This window comes from Lissotriton helveticus, chromosome 7, assembly GCF_964261635.1.
Source record: "Lissotriton helveticus chromosome 7, aLisHel1.1, whole genome shotgun sequence".
Taxonomy (NCBI): domain Eukaryota; kingdom Metazoa; phylum Chordata; class Amphibia; order Caudata; family Salamandridae; genus Lissotriton; species Lissotriton helveticus.
This window is the reverse complement of record NC_136068.1, coordinates 465,317,474-465,336,099: the sequence shown is the minus strand read 5'-3', so window position 1 is coordinate 465,336,099 and position 18,626 is coordinate 465,317,474. Positions and strand designations below refer to the sequence as shown.

The window sequence follows — 18,626 nt, the reverse complement described above, 5'->3', positions numbered from 1 at the left end:
GACGCCATGGGAGATGCCGGAACGACCTCTGCCACAGTGCACGGCGCAGGAGAACGGGGCTGGGCCGGTGCCGGGGCGGCGAAGGAACGGCGTCGGAAAGGCGTCGACCCGACCTCCGACGAGGCAGCCGCCTGCGTGGAGGGGCATGAGGGACCCAGGGAGGGACGAGGGGACCCCTGCCAGCCTCGGCCCGTGACAGGATGAGAAGTGCCCTCCACCAGCACCTGTGGTGCCGCCAGGGTCAGCATCCGCCGGCGCCTAAGCGGTGTCACCTTGGACTGATGAAAAGAAAATGAACTTAAGGAATAGGTCTGCTAACCTGGTAATGAAAACTAGCAACGAATAAAAATAAAATCTTAGTAGCAGTAATATGCAAGCTAAAAAGTGCTGCTTGCGATTTGCGATAAGCTCCATTAGAGTGGTTGAGCTGCAAGAAATTTGCTGGCATTCAGTCTTGACAAGCCTTGCACAGCTGAAGATCTATACCAGATTGATTATTTAATAACAATCCGATTGAAACTAGGGTGTCATTTACATAGGACTGTCTAGAGACCCTGACGGTCTTATCTAGATGAAACAGTCCTGCTGGACCCCATGTTTAGGGGTACTCGGCATGGACAACTGGGTGCCTGTTCTAATCGGCTTCAAGTCAAATACTTCTTTTATATGGAAAGTTTGTTAAGATTTTTGTTAGTTTAGTTTTTTCTACTTATTTTCGAGCCTACAAGCTTTTATTTGAGGGCCATAAGCTCACTGGGATACCAGCCACCTGTATGAGATTCTGTTCTGGAATGGCGAGCATTGAGTGAGCAAACAAAATGTGAGACTGACTACAACTACAAATAAGATGTCCATCTGAAAGTATTTCAGTCAAATGAGGATTCGCTGAAAGTGTGGCAGTCAGTAAGCTTTTCGATAGATTTAATTAATAACTTGGCAAGATATTTTGTAACAGCAACACAGACAGGAAGTATGAAAAGGAGAAGATGTGCTGAAAAAGAACAGTTATAGTGCCAACATTAAGGAAAAAGAAGCCATGTCAACGGTTTCGGCATCATCTAGCAGTGAAAAAGTATTAAAAATGGCATAGAGATGAGGCTTGCACGACAAAGAGGAGAGATGGACCAGAGTCAACACTTCCTTAAAGAGTACTTATGGGTCTTGCAAAATATATATCAAAGGTTTCAGTAGTGAGAGTTTTCACTCACTCAAGGGAACTGATGACTTTGTGGTCAGTTAAAGTAAGTGTGCATGCTAGGTGAGAATCAGCGCTAGCATGCAGAAAAAATGAGAAAGTGGTGTCTCTGACCTCTTGGGGGTGTGCAGATCAGAAGATTTGGGCCCATCCCCTTCGCTGTTTTCAGAGGAAGCTGTGGCATCAGAGTCTGGAAAAAAATGAACAGACACAAAATATGAATCTACAACGTTGGATACATTTTATACATAGCATGAAATAGTTCTAAATTGCTTTAGATATTACCTTTGGAATTTTTGTTTAATATCTTTCGAAGCAAGAGTAGAGGGAAAACAAAGGAAAATGGGGCTCCAAGAGATACAATTTGAGAAACTTGGGTAATTCACAAAAAAAAAAAAAAATACAGCCCAAGCATTTACCACTTGTGATGCAAGAAGCAAATGAATGGACACTGAACAACTTATGACGCAAATATAAACACTGAGAGGAGTTCAAGTGATAAAATAAAATAACATAACATAACATAACGTGTATTTGTAAAGCGCACGATTACCCGTAGGCGTCTTAGCGCTGAATAAGGAAAATGCTACTTACCAGTATGCATCTGTTCTTGGCATGTAGAGCTGCAGAGTTGTACACTATGCATGGATCGCCACTTAGTGTTGGGCCCGGATGTTTGCAGTTTGTTGTTGTCCTGAAATGTTCTTTGGAAGTCACGAGATAGGTGACTCCTCTTTAGGACCACATTGCACATTGGACATCGGCTCCATCCCCAGATCGTTTTCCGCCATTAGGGAAATGATGGAGCTTTGCAAGTACAGGGAGGATGCCTGTGTAATTTGTATCTAATTAAGATAATACTGGAACAGACAAGGGTAGCCCGGGAGGCGGGTGGGCGTGTACAACTCTGCAGCTCTACATGCCAAGAACAGATGCATACTGGTAAGTAGCATTTTCCGTTTGAGGCATATGAGCTGCAGATTGTACACTATGCATAGATTATATAGCGGCGACCACCCCTATCTGTTGCAGTAGTTAGGAATAATGTTTTGAGAAAGGCCTGGCCCACATTAGCTTGTTGTTTTGTTTGCACATCTACACAATAGTGTTTTGTTTATGTGTGCGGTGTAGCCCATGTGGCTGCTCTGCAGATGTCATCTAGGGGAATGTTCCCTAAAAATGCCATTGAAGCCCCTATCTTTCTGGTAGAGTGGGCTTTAGGAGGAACAGATAGCTTACGTTTAGCTTTGTGGTAGCAAATCTGTATGCATTTGACAATCCATCTAGCTATTCCAGATTTTGAAATGGGATTGCCCTTGTGTGGTGGTGAGAAAGACACAAAAAGTTGTTTTGTCTTACGAAAGGGTTATGTTCTTTCTATGTAGTATAGCAACCCTCTTTTGACATCTAAAGTGCGAAGAGCTCTTTCTGCTACTGACTGTGGCTGCGAGAAGAAAACGGGCAGTTCCACAGATTGATTGAGATGGAATGGAGAAATGACTTTAGGCAGGAATTTTGGATTGGTACGCAGAACAACCTTATTTTGATGCATTTGCAAAAAGGGTTCTTGAATGGTTAGTGCTTGTAGTTCACTGACTCTGCGCAGGGAGGTAATAGCTACTAGGAACGCAACCTTCCAGGTTAAGAATTGTAATTCACATTTGTGCAGGAGTTCGAAGGGAGGCCCCAGTAGCTGTGTGACAACGACATACAGGTGAAGGTGGTACTCTAACAGGAATTATTCTTTTAAGGCCTTCCAAAAAGGCTTTAATGGCAGGCACTCTGAACAGAGATAGATGTTCTCTGTTTTGCAGATATGCTGCTATTGCAGCAAGATGTAGTCTAATAGACGTATAGGCTAAGTTACATCTTTGAAGAAGCAGTAAGTAACCTATGATATGTTGAATAGCCACATCTAAGGGATTAATGTTGTTGTTATGACAATATATTACAAATCGTTTCCACTTGGCTGCATAACATGCCCTAGTGGTAGGACGTCTAGCTTCTTTAATGACATTCATGCAGTCTGGAGGAAGGTTCAGATATCCAAATTCTAGGATGTCAGGAGCCAGATCGCAAGGTTGAGCTGAGCTGGGTCCGGGTGCCTGAACTCTCCACGGTTCTGTGTTAAGAGGTGTGGAGACAGGTGCAGTTTTTGGTGTGGTACCACAGACAGTTGTAGCAGTGTGGTGTACCACGGTTGTCTGGCCCACGTTGGAGCAACTAGGATGGGGGTCAGAGAATGCTGCTGTAGTTTGCGTACTACTAGTGGCATGAGTGGTAGAGGTGGAAAAGCGTACGCAAATCTGTTTGACCAATTCATCCATATTGCATTGCCTTTGGACAGCGGGTGTGGATATCTGGCGGCGAAGCTTTGGCATTTTGCGTTTTTGTGGGTGGCAAACAGGTCTATTTGAGGTTGTTAATGGGTTAGTGACACCTAGGATAGGTATCAACTCTTCGAGCACAGTTGATACCTATCCTAGGTGTCACTAACCCATTAGTGATTTCCACACCTTCTTTGTCAGGGGGTGATATCTTTGAAGCACACCACAACTGGTTGACCTTATGCACAAAGAGGAGTGCGTGACCCACACCTCCGTACTATTTGAGGTTGTCCCCACATCTGATGGCTGAAGAACTTGCGTATGAAGTTCCCACTCGTGGGTCTGTTGTGTTTGACAACTTAACAGACCTGCTATAGTATTTTGTACTCCTGGGACATGTTGGGCTAGAAGGAATATGTTCTGAGGTATGGCCCACCTCCATATTTCTTGTGCTAGTTGAGATAGTTGCAGGGAGTGCGTGCCTCCTTGCTTCTGTATGTAATACATTGCTGTCATGTTGTCTGTGCGGATTAACACAGCTTTGTTTGCTACTTGCTTCTGGAAAGCTTTTAGTGCTAGGAATACTGCTAGTAACTCCAGATGATTGATGTGGAGTAACTTTTGTTGCGGTGTCCACCTGCCTTGCATGGTGTGTTGCAGTAGGTGGGCTCCCCAGCCGGAGAGCGATGCGTCCGCAGTCAGGATTATCTGGGGAACTGGCTCTAGGAACGGTCATCCCTTGGAAAGGTTTTTTGTGTTCCACCACTGCAGAGAGCAATGAGTTCGACCGTCTACCAACACTAGGTCTGTTAAGTGACCTTGAGCCTGGTTCCATTGACGTGATAAGCACTCTTGTAGCGGACGCATTTGAAGTCTTGCATGGGGTACTATGAAGATGCAAGAGGCCATCATCCCTATGAGTTGCATGAACACTCCTGCTGGGAGGGAGTGTTGTAGCTGAAACCTTGTTAGGAGAATTTGCATGCTGGCTAGCCTTGCTGGGTGGTATAAGCTAGCGCTGTTGAGGTGTTTATTGTTGCACCTATGTACTGTTGTACTTTGGATGGCTGTAGATGAGACTTGGTGTGGTTTATTGTGAACCCCAAGTCGTGGAGCAGGTGGATGGTGGTATGAGTGTGTTTTATGCATTGATTGTGTGAGCTGGCTTTTTTGAGCCAGTCGTCAAGGTACGGGAAAACATGGATGTGCTGTCTTCGTAGATGCGCTGCCACCACTGCCAAGCACTTGGTGAAGACCCTTGGTGCTGTTGTGACTCCGAATGGGAGAACTTTAAACTGGTAGTGCTGCCCGTCTATTACAAACCTGAGATACTTCCTGTGAGCTTTGTGAATTGTTGAGGTCTAGAGTAGCCAGAAAGTCGTTTTGTTGACAAGAGAGGAAGGACTTGCTGGAGTGTGACCATGTGAAAATGGTCTGATTGTAAATATATGTTTAGCGGTCTGAGGTCTAAAATAGGCCTTAGAGAGCCGTCCTTTTTGGGAATAGAAAATATAGAGAGTAAACCCTCTTGTTTTGCTGGTGCAGAGGAACTAGTTCTATTGCACTTTTTTCTAGCAGAGATACTACTTCTTGCTTTAAGAGTGACAGATGTTCTTGTGACATTGGACGCTGTTTGGGTGGTATGTTTGGTGGGGTAGATGTTAATTCTAGACAGTACCCTGAGTGAATAATTTGTTGCACCCACCTGTCTGATGTGATGTTGATCCATGCAGGCAGGAATTGTTGGAGTCTTTCCCCCACAGGAGTGGAATGTTGGGGGAGAAGGGGATAAAAGTCATTGGGTAGGGGTGGAGGCAGAGCGGGAGGTGTTGCTTTTGCCTCTGCCTTTGTTGTTGTTACCCCTGTAACCCCCTCTCGGGTAGCCCTTGGTGAATGTGGATTGGCCAGGGGTTTTGTAGGAAGAGGAGGGACTTTCTGAGGAGTGGCCTCTTGTGTTGCCTCTGTACGATGAGCGAAGAAAAGAACGTCTGGGAGCTTGCTGCTGCAAGGCTCCCATAAATTTTGCAGTGTCGGTGTCTTTCTTCATCTTTTCCAAAGACACGTCAACATTTGGGCCAAATAAGTGTGTTTCATCAAATGGCTGATTAAGTATAGAGTTTTGCACCTCAGGTTTAAAACCTGAAATACGTAGCCAGGCATGTCTACATAGTAAGGTGCTGGTATTGATTGCCCTTGAGGCAGTATCTGCAGCGTCTAGGGCACAACGGATGGAAGTATTAGTGATATTTTTATCTTCCTGTATAAGTTCATTAGCCATGTTTTTGTATTTGTCTCGTAGGTGCTGCATTAGGGACTCTAGTTCGTCGTAATGTGCCATGTCGTACACTTGCCAGCAAGGCTTGGGTGTTGGCAATGCGCCAGATGTTAGCTGCTTGTGCCGCAGTTCTCTTGCCATAGGCGTCAAGGTGTTTAGATTCTTTGTCTGGTGGTTGTTTGTTTTTTGGGGGAGGAAGCTGAGGAGGCGCTGTTGAGCTATTACAGGTGCTGTTGCTGTCGACTGAGAGCGGGTGTCGGAGCCGGGTGCCACGAGCCGGGAGCCGTAACCGGCCAGCGTGCTGGTGGCATCGAAGCATTCCGAAGCATCCCAAAAGCTCCGAGACATATCGCATATCGTACCGCACCGCACTGGAGAAGTAGAAGCGGGAGCTGGGCACGGGTCGAGAGCGTTCGTGGACTGTTTCGCCCCGAGGCACTGAGGCACTTCGCACCGTGCCGCACCGCTCTGCACTGCACCGGAGAAGTAGAAGCAGAAGCGGGGCGCCTGAAGCAGCAGCGCTTGGAAGCAAGTGAAGCGCCGGTGGTTTCGAAGTGCTGCGCCGTAGCGCTCCTTAGTGCCCATAGTGCCCTGAAGCCCCGAGGTGCCGGCAGTCCTGTGTCGAACACAAACTCGCTAGGAGGGGAGGCGAGGCGGCGCCGCGGAGGCGCCTGTGGTACTTGAAGCGCCCAAAAGCATATTGTGAAGCGTTTAAAGTGCTAGTCGCACAGGAGCTCGACTTGGAGCAGAGGAGAGAGGCTGGGATCAAGGAGAGCCAGTGCCGGGCGGAGTCACGCACCGGTTACAATACTGACAGCAGCACAGACAGCAACTAAAGCCTGCGAAGGAGCAGCAGCATTCTGCGAGTGAGCAGCAGATTCGGTGATGAGTAGTGGAGGGGGTTGAGTGGCAGAGGTGACAGAGGTGTCAGTGGTGGTGTACAGTAGTAAAGTTAGCCACTGTCTGGAGAGGAGTTTGGAGTGGTATGTGGAGGGGGTGTTCGGGATAGGTCAGCCCATTGTTAACTAGCACCACGCGTAATTACTGAATACCACGCAAGTTAACACCTCTTGAGGTCCCAGTGCACAGGCCTCTAAGCGCAGTGAGAAGCCTTGAAAAGCCTGGGTGTCAAGCCGGCCGGAACAATGAGGTCCGGGAAGACACGAAGGAACCCCCCGCAGACCACGAAACGGAAATCCAAAAAGAAAACACTCACTAGCCCCTCCGAAGACATCATAGTCAATCCCCCCACTACCTCACTAATACCACCAATCTACTCAATTTTTGGCACAATGAAGCCCAATGGAAAATTCACATTTCTGAAAGATCCATCAACAGCAATATACTCAATGCCAATTACCTCCAATGGACTACAAAAACCTATGACCCCGAGCAAGGCATATACGGACTCAGCTGTTCCACAGTCGTCCCAGCCCTGTGTAAACGTCACTTCAGCAAAGGGCATTGGAATAGTTGAATTAGACAAGTGCTCACAAGTAGCCCAGGGAAATAATAAGCACAAGATACAAATACAAGCCCAAGTGCATACGGAACACACGCAAAACATAAGTTATGACTCGGCCCAAGAAAAAATTAACCACACAATGTCGTCAGGTGTCATTGAATGGATAATGGACAGCCCTAGCGAAAAAGCTATGGAAGAGAGTATACCAAATATACAGCTTCAAAGAACCACAATGATACCTATTCCGTTAGCCCCATTAACAAACGACATAAACCTAGATTCACCAAGGGCCAGTAGCCCACTAGTCATTGATGATGATGAAGGAAATAAAAACGCTAGAAAGACAGAGGCCGTATATAAGGAAGAACCAAATAACCATTCGACCCCTAGACTAGACTCACATCTAAATCAAATAAAGCAAAAAGCCAGCAAAGACAGTGAGGGGTGTAATCCCTGGTTGGACTCCCAAATCTTTTCGGACAAGAATACAAGCAAAATGCCCTGTAACGCAAAAAAAGATAAGCAAACAAGTGTAACTGGTTCTAAGCAAACAAAATTACACAGTAAATTACAAAATAAGGCTGCAGGTCCTACAACAGAGGTACAAGGAGAAATCTCATGCGAACAGCACCAAAGTAATCTACCAACCTGGCCATTTTGGCTTCCCTGGATGCCACGATGGCTTTCGATACGCTAGAGTGGTCTTATCTCTGGGCCGCTCTCGCGAAGTTTGGTTTTGGTTCTGAGTTTATCGGCTGGGTGAAACTTTTGTATGAAGAGCCACTGGCGCAGGTGGTTGTGAATGGCCGTCTGTCTGGATCCTTCGTCCTCAGGAGGGGCACACGGCAGGGCTGTCCGTTGTCACCACTGCTTTTTGCCCTCGCCCTGGAGCCTCTGGCCGCTTGGCTGCGGTGGGAGCCCTCGCTTAAGGGTATTCAATGGACCCCGGATTTCGAGGATCGTGTATCGCTCTACGCAGATGATATTTTGTTGTACCTTACGTCCCCTCGGAAATCGCTGAATGTTTTGTTTGACGTCCTTACTTCGTTTGGAAAGAACTCGGGCCTTGTGATCAACTGGGCCAAATCCTGTGTGTATGTGCTTTCGGGTGGTCTCCCTCCCCTGCCTCGTAGGTGCCCTATTCAGATGTCGCCGATGGGATTTAAATACCTGGGGATCTTTATATCTCTGGACACAGCTGCTCGCTATGAGCATAACCTGCTCCCTCCTCTTCAGAGGTTGAAGCTAGATGTTGTGCGCTGGCGCAGGCTGCCGCTGTCTCCACTCGGGCACGCTGCTCTTTTTAAAATAATGTCCTTGCCGCGGTTTTTGTACGCCCTCCAAAATACGTTCGATAATATTCCGGTGAGCTATTTTCAAGAGGTTGAGAGCCTCCAGAGACGGTTAATCTGGGATGGCCGTTCGCGCATCGCCCTGGCTAAACTCACACTTCCCTGGTATGACGGAGGCATAGCACTTCCGGATATCAGGCGATATTACTGGGCCTCGCAGTTGAGTGCGATTAATTATGCAACGTATGCTCCTGCTCCTAACCCTGCATTTGAGATGGATAAATACCTGCTATCGGGCGGGGACTACAACAGGGCACTCTATGCTAAGGTGGCGGGTAAGGACTTATCTGGACCCACCAAGATTGCTGTACGAGTGTGGCATGACGCGACTGCGGCAGTGGGTTGGCGGGGTCGATTGACTCGAGCGACCCCTTTGTATGCGTCTGAAAGATTGGGATGTCTCTGGAAAACGAAAGGCTTTGAAAAGTGGGACATGATTGGTATCAGTACTGTGGGTGACCTCTGGACCAAGGGCAAAATCAAGACCTTTGCGGCATTGAAGACAGAACATGACCTGAGTGATCGGGAATTCTTTAGGTGTGCACGGATTCACCATGCCCTGACATCGGCCTTCCCGGCGGGGACTGACATCCCCGAGTCCTCTCCTCTTGAAGATCGGGTCCTCGACGGCTATGTGCCTGACAGCACTATTTCTTTGATTTACAAAAAGTTGATCAACAATCGAGTGGATTTGTTGATACGACTCAGGGAGGCTTGGACCGGTGACGGTCTTGAGCTGGATGACGAGGACTGGCAGGCTGCAAGTCCTCCTCGCCCAAGGAGGTGGCGATTCCGGCCCGTCTCCGACTCGTTCAGCTCAAGATCCTGCATAGTATATATGTTACGGGTCCGCGCTTGATTCGAATGGGCTATTCCTCTGATGGGTTATGTAAGCGTGGTTGTGGAATAGTTGGAACGTTCCTCCATATCGTCTGGGAGTGCCCCGAGGTGGTGCAATTTTGGAGTCGTGTGCATGCTGTGATGGAAAGGGTCACTGGAGTGGTGTTATTGCCCGAAGCCAGACGCTGCCTGTTGAATGTATGGGAGCCGAATGATTATAATGTGGCGCAGACGCAGTGGGCGACCCTTGGGAATATGATCGCCAAGAGAGAGATTGCGCAATTGTGGGGTTCCCAGCGGCCGCCCACGGTATCGGTGTGGAAGGAGAATATGGACTGGTGTATGTTCAGAGAGAAGACTATGTATGTGGCGCGGGGCAAACCCCGGAAATGGAACAAAATTTGGGGCCAGTGGAACGCGTATCGAGGCAACATATGCACGCCCCCGTTCAGTGTGAGTCAAGATGTCCCCCTTTCCCCCTGATCCGACAGTCCACGTTTTTCGTATTATCTGCTATCACTAATCTGTTTCCCCGCTGACCCCCCTCCCCTTCACCTCTCTGAAATATTGTTCTGCTGTGTAACAATTTGATCGATCGTCCTCCTCTGGGAACACATGTCCATGCGCACTGTTTTTTTGCCTTGTATGATGTCATCTTTCTTAATAAAAGTCTTTAAAAAAAAAAAAAAATGAAACAAGAGCACAGTAGACATGAGTCTAACAAGCACGGATGCCAAAGGGTAGTGACCAAAGGCGTCGATAATCAACAAAGTTTTTCCAAATCCTAGTACAATTATGACCACCAATATTACCTCGAAAAGGGATAAAGCCAGCACAAGACTAGTCATAGCAAAAGTTGGCAAGAGTAAGCACGACCGGCTAGAAGTAATGCTTATTACAGAACAGCACGACCAACAAGAAAGCATAGGACTTGAAAAAACGACCACCGGCAACGATCGTAGGCCAAATATAGAACCTGGCGGACAAAAAGGAACAATTGATAAAGCAAAAACCAAGGCAAGCATGCGCTCAGAGCGACTAGGGAACGATGAACACAGCCAACAGTTCAAAAACATAAGGGATGAGACAAAGGAAAACGGAAGAAATAAAATAATGAGAACTCGGCTGCATTGTAATATGTATGGCATAAAACAAACAACAACTGGAAGGTTACTTTTTATACCAAATTACAAAATGCAAGGCACACAAGACTATCTAAACCGAGGAAACATCTTACATCTGATATCGGCCATCCCGAGCCTCAACCATATAACATCTGCAGACTTACTGACAATCGAATTTATCAATCTTGAGAACAACGCTGCCAAAGAAGGCACTCTTACAATTTGGAGGAGCGATGAAATTGTTAAGCAGCTACTCAACGAAACCATGACATTTTAAGAATGGGGGATCTCGCTTAAGGAGGAGGCAACGACAGGTTATCCCTCGACCCTGTTAAGAAAACGCACCAAAGGAGAAGCTCATACCGGGGTAAGTCGACATACATACTCTGTACTGCATGGTGCCAGGGGTGCAGAATTTTCTAAAACTGAGCACCAGAACAGACAACAGCTAGTCCCCAACGGAAGATTGAATTAATAACGGGGCGTGCAACACCGGACGAGGTACAGTAAAAGTCCTTTCCTGGAACATCGTTGGTGCTAAAGAAATCTTAAATAACGAACGGAAAATGTTCACTTGGGACGCCTATGACATCATCGCCCTGCAGGAAACATGGCTGACAGAGCCAATTGACGTTCCAGGCAGAATCAGTTATGATGTTAGTGCAACTCGCACTCAGCGCTATGGTCGGGCGAAGGGTGGTCTGTCGGTCTACATAAACACCGCATTAAAGATCAAGGCCTCCCAACTGGCCACTTCCACAGCATATATGCAAATAATCAAAATTGAGAGGGTATCCCAGGCTGGCATCGGAACCATAATCCTAATAAACATATACGCCCATCCCAAAATGAAGGTAAAAAAGGAGCTATTCAAATGTATCAACAATGTAATATCTGGTTTCCGTCTTGATCAACCAACATGGGAGATAATCCTCACGGGCAATTTTAACGCCAACCTTATTCAGCTCCCAGAAGAGGAGGACAATATCATCGCTGCAAACGAATTCTGGGCGGTTGAAACACAGGAGATCCCGCCCTCCAAGAAGATCGATCAAGTGGGAAGACACTCGATGTGGGCCCTGGAAAACCACGGGTTGCGAGTACTCAATGGAAGAATTAAACAGGACAAACCCCCTTCTAACACCTATATAGGCCCCTGCACAAGTTCAACTCTGGATTATACCATTGTCTCGCTCCCTCTACTGGAGTTAATTAAGAACTTCCAAATTCTATGTTCGGCAAATAGTGACCATCTAATGCAACACATCGAAATCAATCTGGCACCATCCAAACATTTAAAAGCCCGATCATTAGCTGGGGAATTATCAACAATCAACCTGAAGAGAATAAGGTGGACGAGTAAATCAATATCGCAAATAGCACAGGAGGCAAAGTATTTACTGCAAACAATAACCAACGACAATGAACTGTGTGCAGAAACATGGACAGCCTTTTTAAAGAAACTACCAAAGACCGGAGCCAACCTAAGCAAGAATTTCAACCAAAAGACACATGGTAAGCCCAGTAAGATCATACTGTCCTTAAGAAGGCGTCTGCGGCAGTTAATGAGGCAAGCAAAGGATCATAGTACAAATTTGTGCGTTTGGCAAACAATCTGATCAATAAGGAAACAATACAAGAAACAAATCTGGACTGAAAAAAAACCCAGAGTTACTGACTTCTGGACCAAATTGCTATACAACATAAAGAAATCTGATACCAAAGCATTCTGGTCACAGGTAAATGCTTTAAATAGATCACCACAAACAATAAACACGACCTGTGTTACGGAACAGGCATGGGTCAAACACTTACTTGAAACATTTTCAGTAAACCCACCGTCGCTGCCCACAACAGCAGCCCACAACTCATTAAACGTAGTGAACTCGAAGACCTCCGTCTTGGCACAATTAAACAATCTGAGCAGCAATCAGCAATGTAGAGACAAAACATCCAGTTCATATGCGGAAATAGAAATATTACAAATAATTAAGAGAAGCAGGCAAGATAGTGCTCCAGGACCGAATGGTGTCCCCCAGGCTATCTACAAGGAGGACCCCCAATATTGGGCGTGCAAGTTAAATAACTTATTTAAATCATTAAGCAATACAAGTCGGCTCCCAGAAAGCTGGAGAGGGGCGATTATAAATCCTATCTATAAAGGAGGAGACCGCAAAAACCCAGCCAATTACCGTCTGATAGCACTTATCCACGCCGAAGCAAAATACTATGCATCCCTGGTGTTGATTGACCTTATAAAATGGTCTGAGGACAATAAGAAGATTCCGGTAAACCAGACAGGGTTTCGCAGGGGCACCGGCACCATGCCAATGCCATGGAAATAAGTTTAATCGCCAAAAAGAGCATGCAAAGCCATCAAGCATTGTACTCCTGCTTGGTTGACTTCAAGGCGGCCTTTGACCGAGTCAGCCGTCAATTACTCTGGTTCAAATTAAAGCAACAGGGCCTGCCGGATACAATTCTAAATCCTATAATGGACTTATATACAGACACCTGGATGCAGGTAAAGATCGCCAATGGGCAACGGCTAACACGGAGGATCAATACACATAACGGATTGAAACAAGGCTGCGTCCTGGCCCCCCATCTCTTTAATCTGTTTATGGCAGACCTAACCACAAGGCTGGACGGGATTAACGCCCACCCACCGCGGCTAGGAACCCTACGGCTGACATATCTCTCCAATGCCGACAATGTGGTGCTTCTTAGTCAGACAAAAATAGGTCTGCAACGCCTCCTGCATGAACTGGCTGAATACACAAGGCTGAACCTTCTTGAAATAAATACTCAAAAAACAAAGATCATGATAATAACTCGTCAACGCAAAGCGCCACCACTTTTCGTCCTAGACAGCAACAAACTGGAAGTAGTGGATAGCTATAAGTACTTGGGAATACAACTGGACAGACGCCTTAACTTCTCCCAGCACTTCGACGTCATCGAAAAAAAGGGAATGGCCCTGTTACATGCATTCAATAGTATTTCCAAGCAGCTAAAAGGCCCCCAATTTAATCCACTTCTGACAATCATCAAAGCCAAGCTACTCCCTACTATAGCCTATGGCAGTGTGTTACATCATGGGAGAAGTGCACAGCTTTTAGACAAAATTCATACTGGAGTCTATAAGCGGGTATTCAGTTTACCGGGTAATTCTTCTCCGGCACAGGTCCGACTTGAGTTTGGTCTACAATCTCAAGAACTACAAAAAAAATACGAGACCATTAAGTTCTGGTACAACATCTGGATGCACAGGGAAACATAAATCAACTCTGCCACGTGGGAGGCCATGCAAAATAGTACCAATTCTCAGTACACCAAGTTTCTAAAATTGTCCCTCGTCACTACCGAACTTGCTTCGTTATGGCAAACCAAACTCCCGGTATCTTCATTCAAGCAAGTAGTCAAAAAGGCGGCAAACAGGCACTCGCTGATCAACGACAAGTCAATCTTTAGTCAATGTGCGCATGCCTGGATGATATTTCAATCATACAACACGTCCAAACCCGCAGACTATCTAGGGTTCTCCTTTTCATCATATGTCAAACTGAAATACCTCAGCTTAAGGATGGGTAACCTGCCAACAAATGCAGATCAGCCGGATTGGAGGAAACCAGACTCCAAGGAGTGTGAATTATGCGGGGCCGCAAAACAAGACCTCATCCACCTATTTTGCATCTGTCCTGCACTGGACCAGGAACGTCGGCACTGGTTAAAGGCGAAGTATAACGAACATGGAATACGTACCTGCCGCTCAGCCATTATACAAGTCCTGTGCACAGCAGACCCACAATTAATTTGCAGATCAGTTAAGTTTGTTTTGAAGTTCGAGAACAAAAGAGGTGTTACGGTAAAGAGAAGTTAAAAATTCTGATCACGCTGTTACATAAAGAAGCCATAAGAACTCTGTATTTGCAACCATGTAAGAAGTTCACGTTGTAACATAAAGAAGTAATAAGATCTCTGTACCTACAATCACTGAAGAAGCCGCATCGCCATTCTCCCCCAGTCGAAAGTCTCAGATAACTCGCAGTAGATCGAACCAAACTTACCTTAACCACATAAATGCTACAGCAATTCATGCTCTGTGCTGCAGATGCACATTTACCATTGTTCATGACAAGCTCAGCTCGTCATCAGCACACAAGCAGTGTACTGCATGACGAGCTGAGCTCGTCATGAGCATGGAAGGGGTTAATCTTGAGATAGAAGAGTTGCATCCGCCATTTTTCATCAGCTAAGGGATCTATCTAAATTGAGCCTAAGATTGTGAAAAAATGGCACTTTCTGTATAGAACTAACACAAAAACGGACTATGTAGTTCAGTATTAATTTCCCTAACATGTATCATGTAACATATATTTTATCAATGTTTTTAAATTTAAATCTCGTACGCATATTGACCAATTTTAAACTGATGTATTTGTTACTTTTGTAATGGTTTTTATTAACTACACAATAAAAGTCACTTCACTCACTGTTATTTGGGAATTAGCACGTTTACGTGCATTGGATACCACTAAAGAATCTAATTGTGCCGGGCCTTTTATATAAGCTGGGTCTGCAGGGGCAGCTTTATATTTTTTCTCAATGCGGGGATTGAGGACCCTAGCTCTGACGGGGTCTTTAAAAACCTCTGTTCTTTGCTTGATGACGCCCTTAAGCATTGGTAAGATGGCCGGAGACCTTTGTGTGTTGTCAAAAGTGTCTAATAGGAAGTCTTCCGCCACTGCATCAGTGTGTAAGACTACCCCATGATATTGTGCAGCCCTCTGGACTAGCATGTTAAAACCTATGGTATCCTCTGGTGGGGAAGGTCTGGAAGAATAGACATCATCCTGTGGGACATAAGGCACATCAGGGGTGTTGTAATCATCCCATGGATTAGGTGACTGTGGGGGACTATTAGTGTGCGGTGGGTAATGTGCACCCCCACCTTCATAATCAGAATCTGTGTGTACATCATCGTCTGGGTTAGGAGATGGTGTAGGTGAATGCTGTGGTGGAGGAGGTGTTTGAGTAGGAACAGTATGGGGAGGTGGAGGAGAAGGGACCCTTAATGGAGAGGTTGCAATGTCTCTTCTTTGCAGGGGGAGGAGGTGCTGGCGCCTCAAGTGGTCTCTTCTTGGAGCCGAGAGTCAATTGTCCAGTTTTGGGATTCTTTACAAGGGTTTTTTGTTGTGGATCCGGTGTAAAAAGCTCTTGTGAGCCAGGTAAATTCTTTGGCGTCGAAATGTTCAGCTCCCTAGGTTTTTTAGGCATCGAGTCGGAAGTTGGCTTTGGAGTGTGCCCTTTCGAAGTGTCTTTTATAGGAACCTGTTTTTTCGGTTCCGAGGGTTTTTTCGGCCCCGATGCGTGCGAGTCTGGAGCGTTGGTTGATTTTTTACTCGGCTCCGAGTGCGGTTTCGGTGTCGATGAACCGCTGCCAGTCTTGGGCGCCGTATGCTTGGGTGTCGAAGCAACGGTCGAGGTGGAAGAGGAAGTTGGCTTTTTCTTCGGTGTCGGTACTGGGTCGGCACCGGAAGTAGGCTGGCTCGAGCCCAAGCAGCCTAAAGGCTTTGTGGTCTTCTTTGCCGGGCCCGAAGGCGGGGCGTTAGAAGCAGTCTCTCGGTGTGCACCCAAGCCCGAAGGTGAGGGTGTGATCGAAGCCTTTTTAGAAGGTGTCGAGGAAGATGTGGGGTCGACGGTCTTACTTACGACCCGTTGAGCTGGAGTGACCTCCTCGACGTTGGAGTCTTCGGCATCTGATGATCCGATACTCTCTTCGGCGTGCTGGTGTTCTGGTACGCCGACGCCCTCATCGAAGATGTCGGCGGGAATCGGAGCTGACGAGCGAGCCATAGTTCTTCGAGCTCATCGGTCCCGGATCGTCTTCTTGGAGCGGAATGAGGCACACGCCGAACAGTCTTTGGCCTCGTACTCCGGTGAAAAGCACAGGTTGCACACCTCATGTAGGTCGGTGTGGGGAAACTTCGACCCACATTGAGGACACTTCTTGAATGGCGTCCTTTCCATGAGCCAGAAAGTGAGGCCTAGGTAAGCTCGAAGGCCTTCGTCGACGACCGGAATCGAAGACTTCGAAGTTAGTTGAGAATCGCGTGGTAGATCACGATCGAGACAATACCGTCGAACTGGGTGAGGATTGTGCGCCGAAGGAAATTTTGGTTCCAAACCGTAGCGCAGGAAATACATCCGAGCCCGATGGCGGAAAAAAACAATCTGGGGATGGAGCCGATGCCCATGCGCAATGTGGTCCTAAGGAGGAGTCACCTATCTTGTGACTTCCAAAAAACTTTTCAGGACAACAACAAACTGCAAACATCCGGGCCCAACACTAGGTGGCGACCTATGCATAGTGTACAATCTGCAGCTCATATGCCTCGAACCAGATGTTTATTATTACCCAACTCAATGGTACTCATTTTATCGACCTCACATGGATGAAAGGCTGAGTAGACCCACCGGTATTTGAACCTGTGACCAACCATGAGGTCGAACACAGGCCCCTGCATTGGCTGCTTTAGTCCACTGAGCCACCAGACCCGGCTGTGGTGCGCCCAACAGAGCTTGGGAGCGCCCTACTTACCTGAGGAGTCTTCATCCACATTTTCATATTGCAGAAGGCGATCCAACAGAAAGCTGCAAAAAGAAAAGTCAGAATTTTTGTGCATAGGTAGTAGAGTTGTGTGTGGACACAGTACTAGAACAATCAATCAAAGACTTTATTTCGATGACTTCAGATCATAAAAGTACACCACAAGACACTACATAAGAATAAAAACAAATATAAAAGACACTATACATAAGAATAAAACCAAATATAAAAGATACAATATATACATGATACATAAAACAACCCAATTTTAAAAATTTTCATCAATTAAAATACATTATGATAGCAGCATATAAGAGAAAACTCCTATATATTACAATATATATTTTTTGTTTTTTATTGAAAATACATGAGTCAGCAGGTTTAAATTGATTACATACAGTCAACATACCGCATAAATCTTACAAGAAATAAAAAGGAGGAAAAATGTTTTCATACGTCAAACATAATCAAGGAGAGCAAATAAAGATAGCATAGCACAAAAAAGAACAAGTTGGGGGACCCATTAAACAAAATTTAAGTTTCTAAATCCAAGTAGGTCGAGACTGCTCCCCAAATTAGTCTCCCCAGCTTCTTTTTGCGGTGTCCTTTAAGAGCATACAAGCTATAATCCATATTAAACATAGAAAAAAACCTGGCCCTCCAAGCCTCGAATGTAGGCGGTTCTTTTTGCAACCAGTCAGAAGCTATACACAATCTTAATACAGCTGTGGCTAAGAAAATTAGATATGTATGCTGATTTGATATTCCCGCCGCCGCAGGTCCCATCTCCACCCCTAGCAGAATCTGAACAGATGATAATTGCGTAGGAACACCAAGAAATTCTGTTAGGAACGTCTCCAGCTGCTCCTCTAACTAAGGATGGGCACTCATAAAAAATGTGCACATCATATGCAGCGGGATTCCCACAACGAAAACATTTCCCTATTTGATCCCCACTCCATTTTGAGATCTTATTCGGGGTATAGTATAGATTAAAGACGGATTTAAAATGTTGAGCAGATAGTTTAGCAGACAGGAATAGTTGGGAAGCTAGTTCAATGGAAGTCTCTAAACATATATCCTGTCGCCCCAGTCTAATCCCCCATTTACGACTTTGCTCCTCCAAAACATTAGGCTTAGTACTAAGCATAAGCCCATATAAAGTGCCAATTCTTGCCGATTTACTGTTTGCTTCTATCAAAGGATTGGCTTGGATATTACCGCAAGTATTTAAACAGATAGTGCCTGATTTGTAAATACTTTAAAAAACCTCCCTGGGCAGATGATATTGCTCCCTAAGTTGATTGAATGATTTGAGGCCCTCTTCTGAGTACAAATCTCCAACAAGCCTTATTCCTTTAGATCGCCAATTATGGACCACAAGGTCCCAAAATACAATTGGGAAGAAAGTTGTAGCCGCCAATGGTGTTTACCA

The 18,626-nt window shown here is 46.0% G+C and overlaps 1 protein-coding gene across 2 annotated transcripts in view; it reads right to left on the bottom strand.

The window, feature by feature from the left end:
• INO80E (INO80 complex subunit E) overlaps positions 1-18,626 on the bottom strand; it is a 275,519-nt gene that overhangs the window by 122,490 nt on the left and 134,403 nt on the right. For both annotated transcript variants that reach the window (XM_078652431.1, XM_078652432.1), the window contains exons 4-5: positions 17,183-17,235; positions 1,310-1,385 (exon numbers count right to left, since the gene is read on the bottom strand). In XM_078652431.1, the coding sequence (XP_078508557.1) occupies positions 1,310-1,385; positions 17,183-17,235 (129 nt within the window). The remainder of the gene's footprint in view (positions 1-1,309; positions 1,386-17,182; positions 17,236-18,626) is intronic.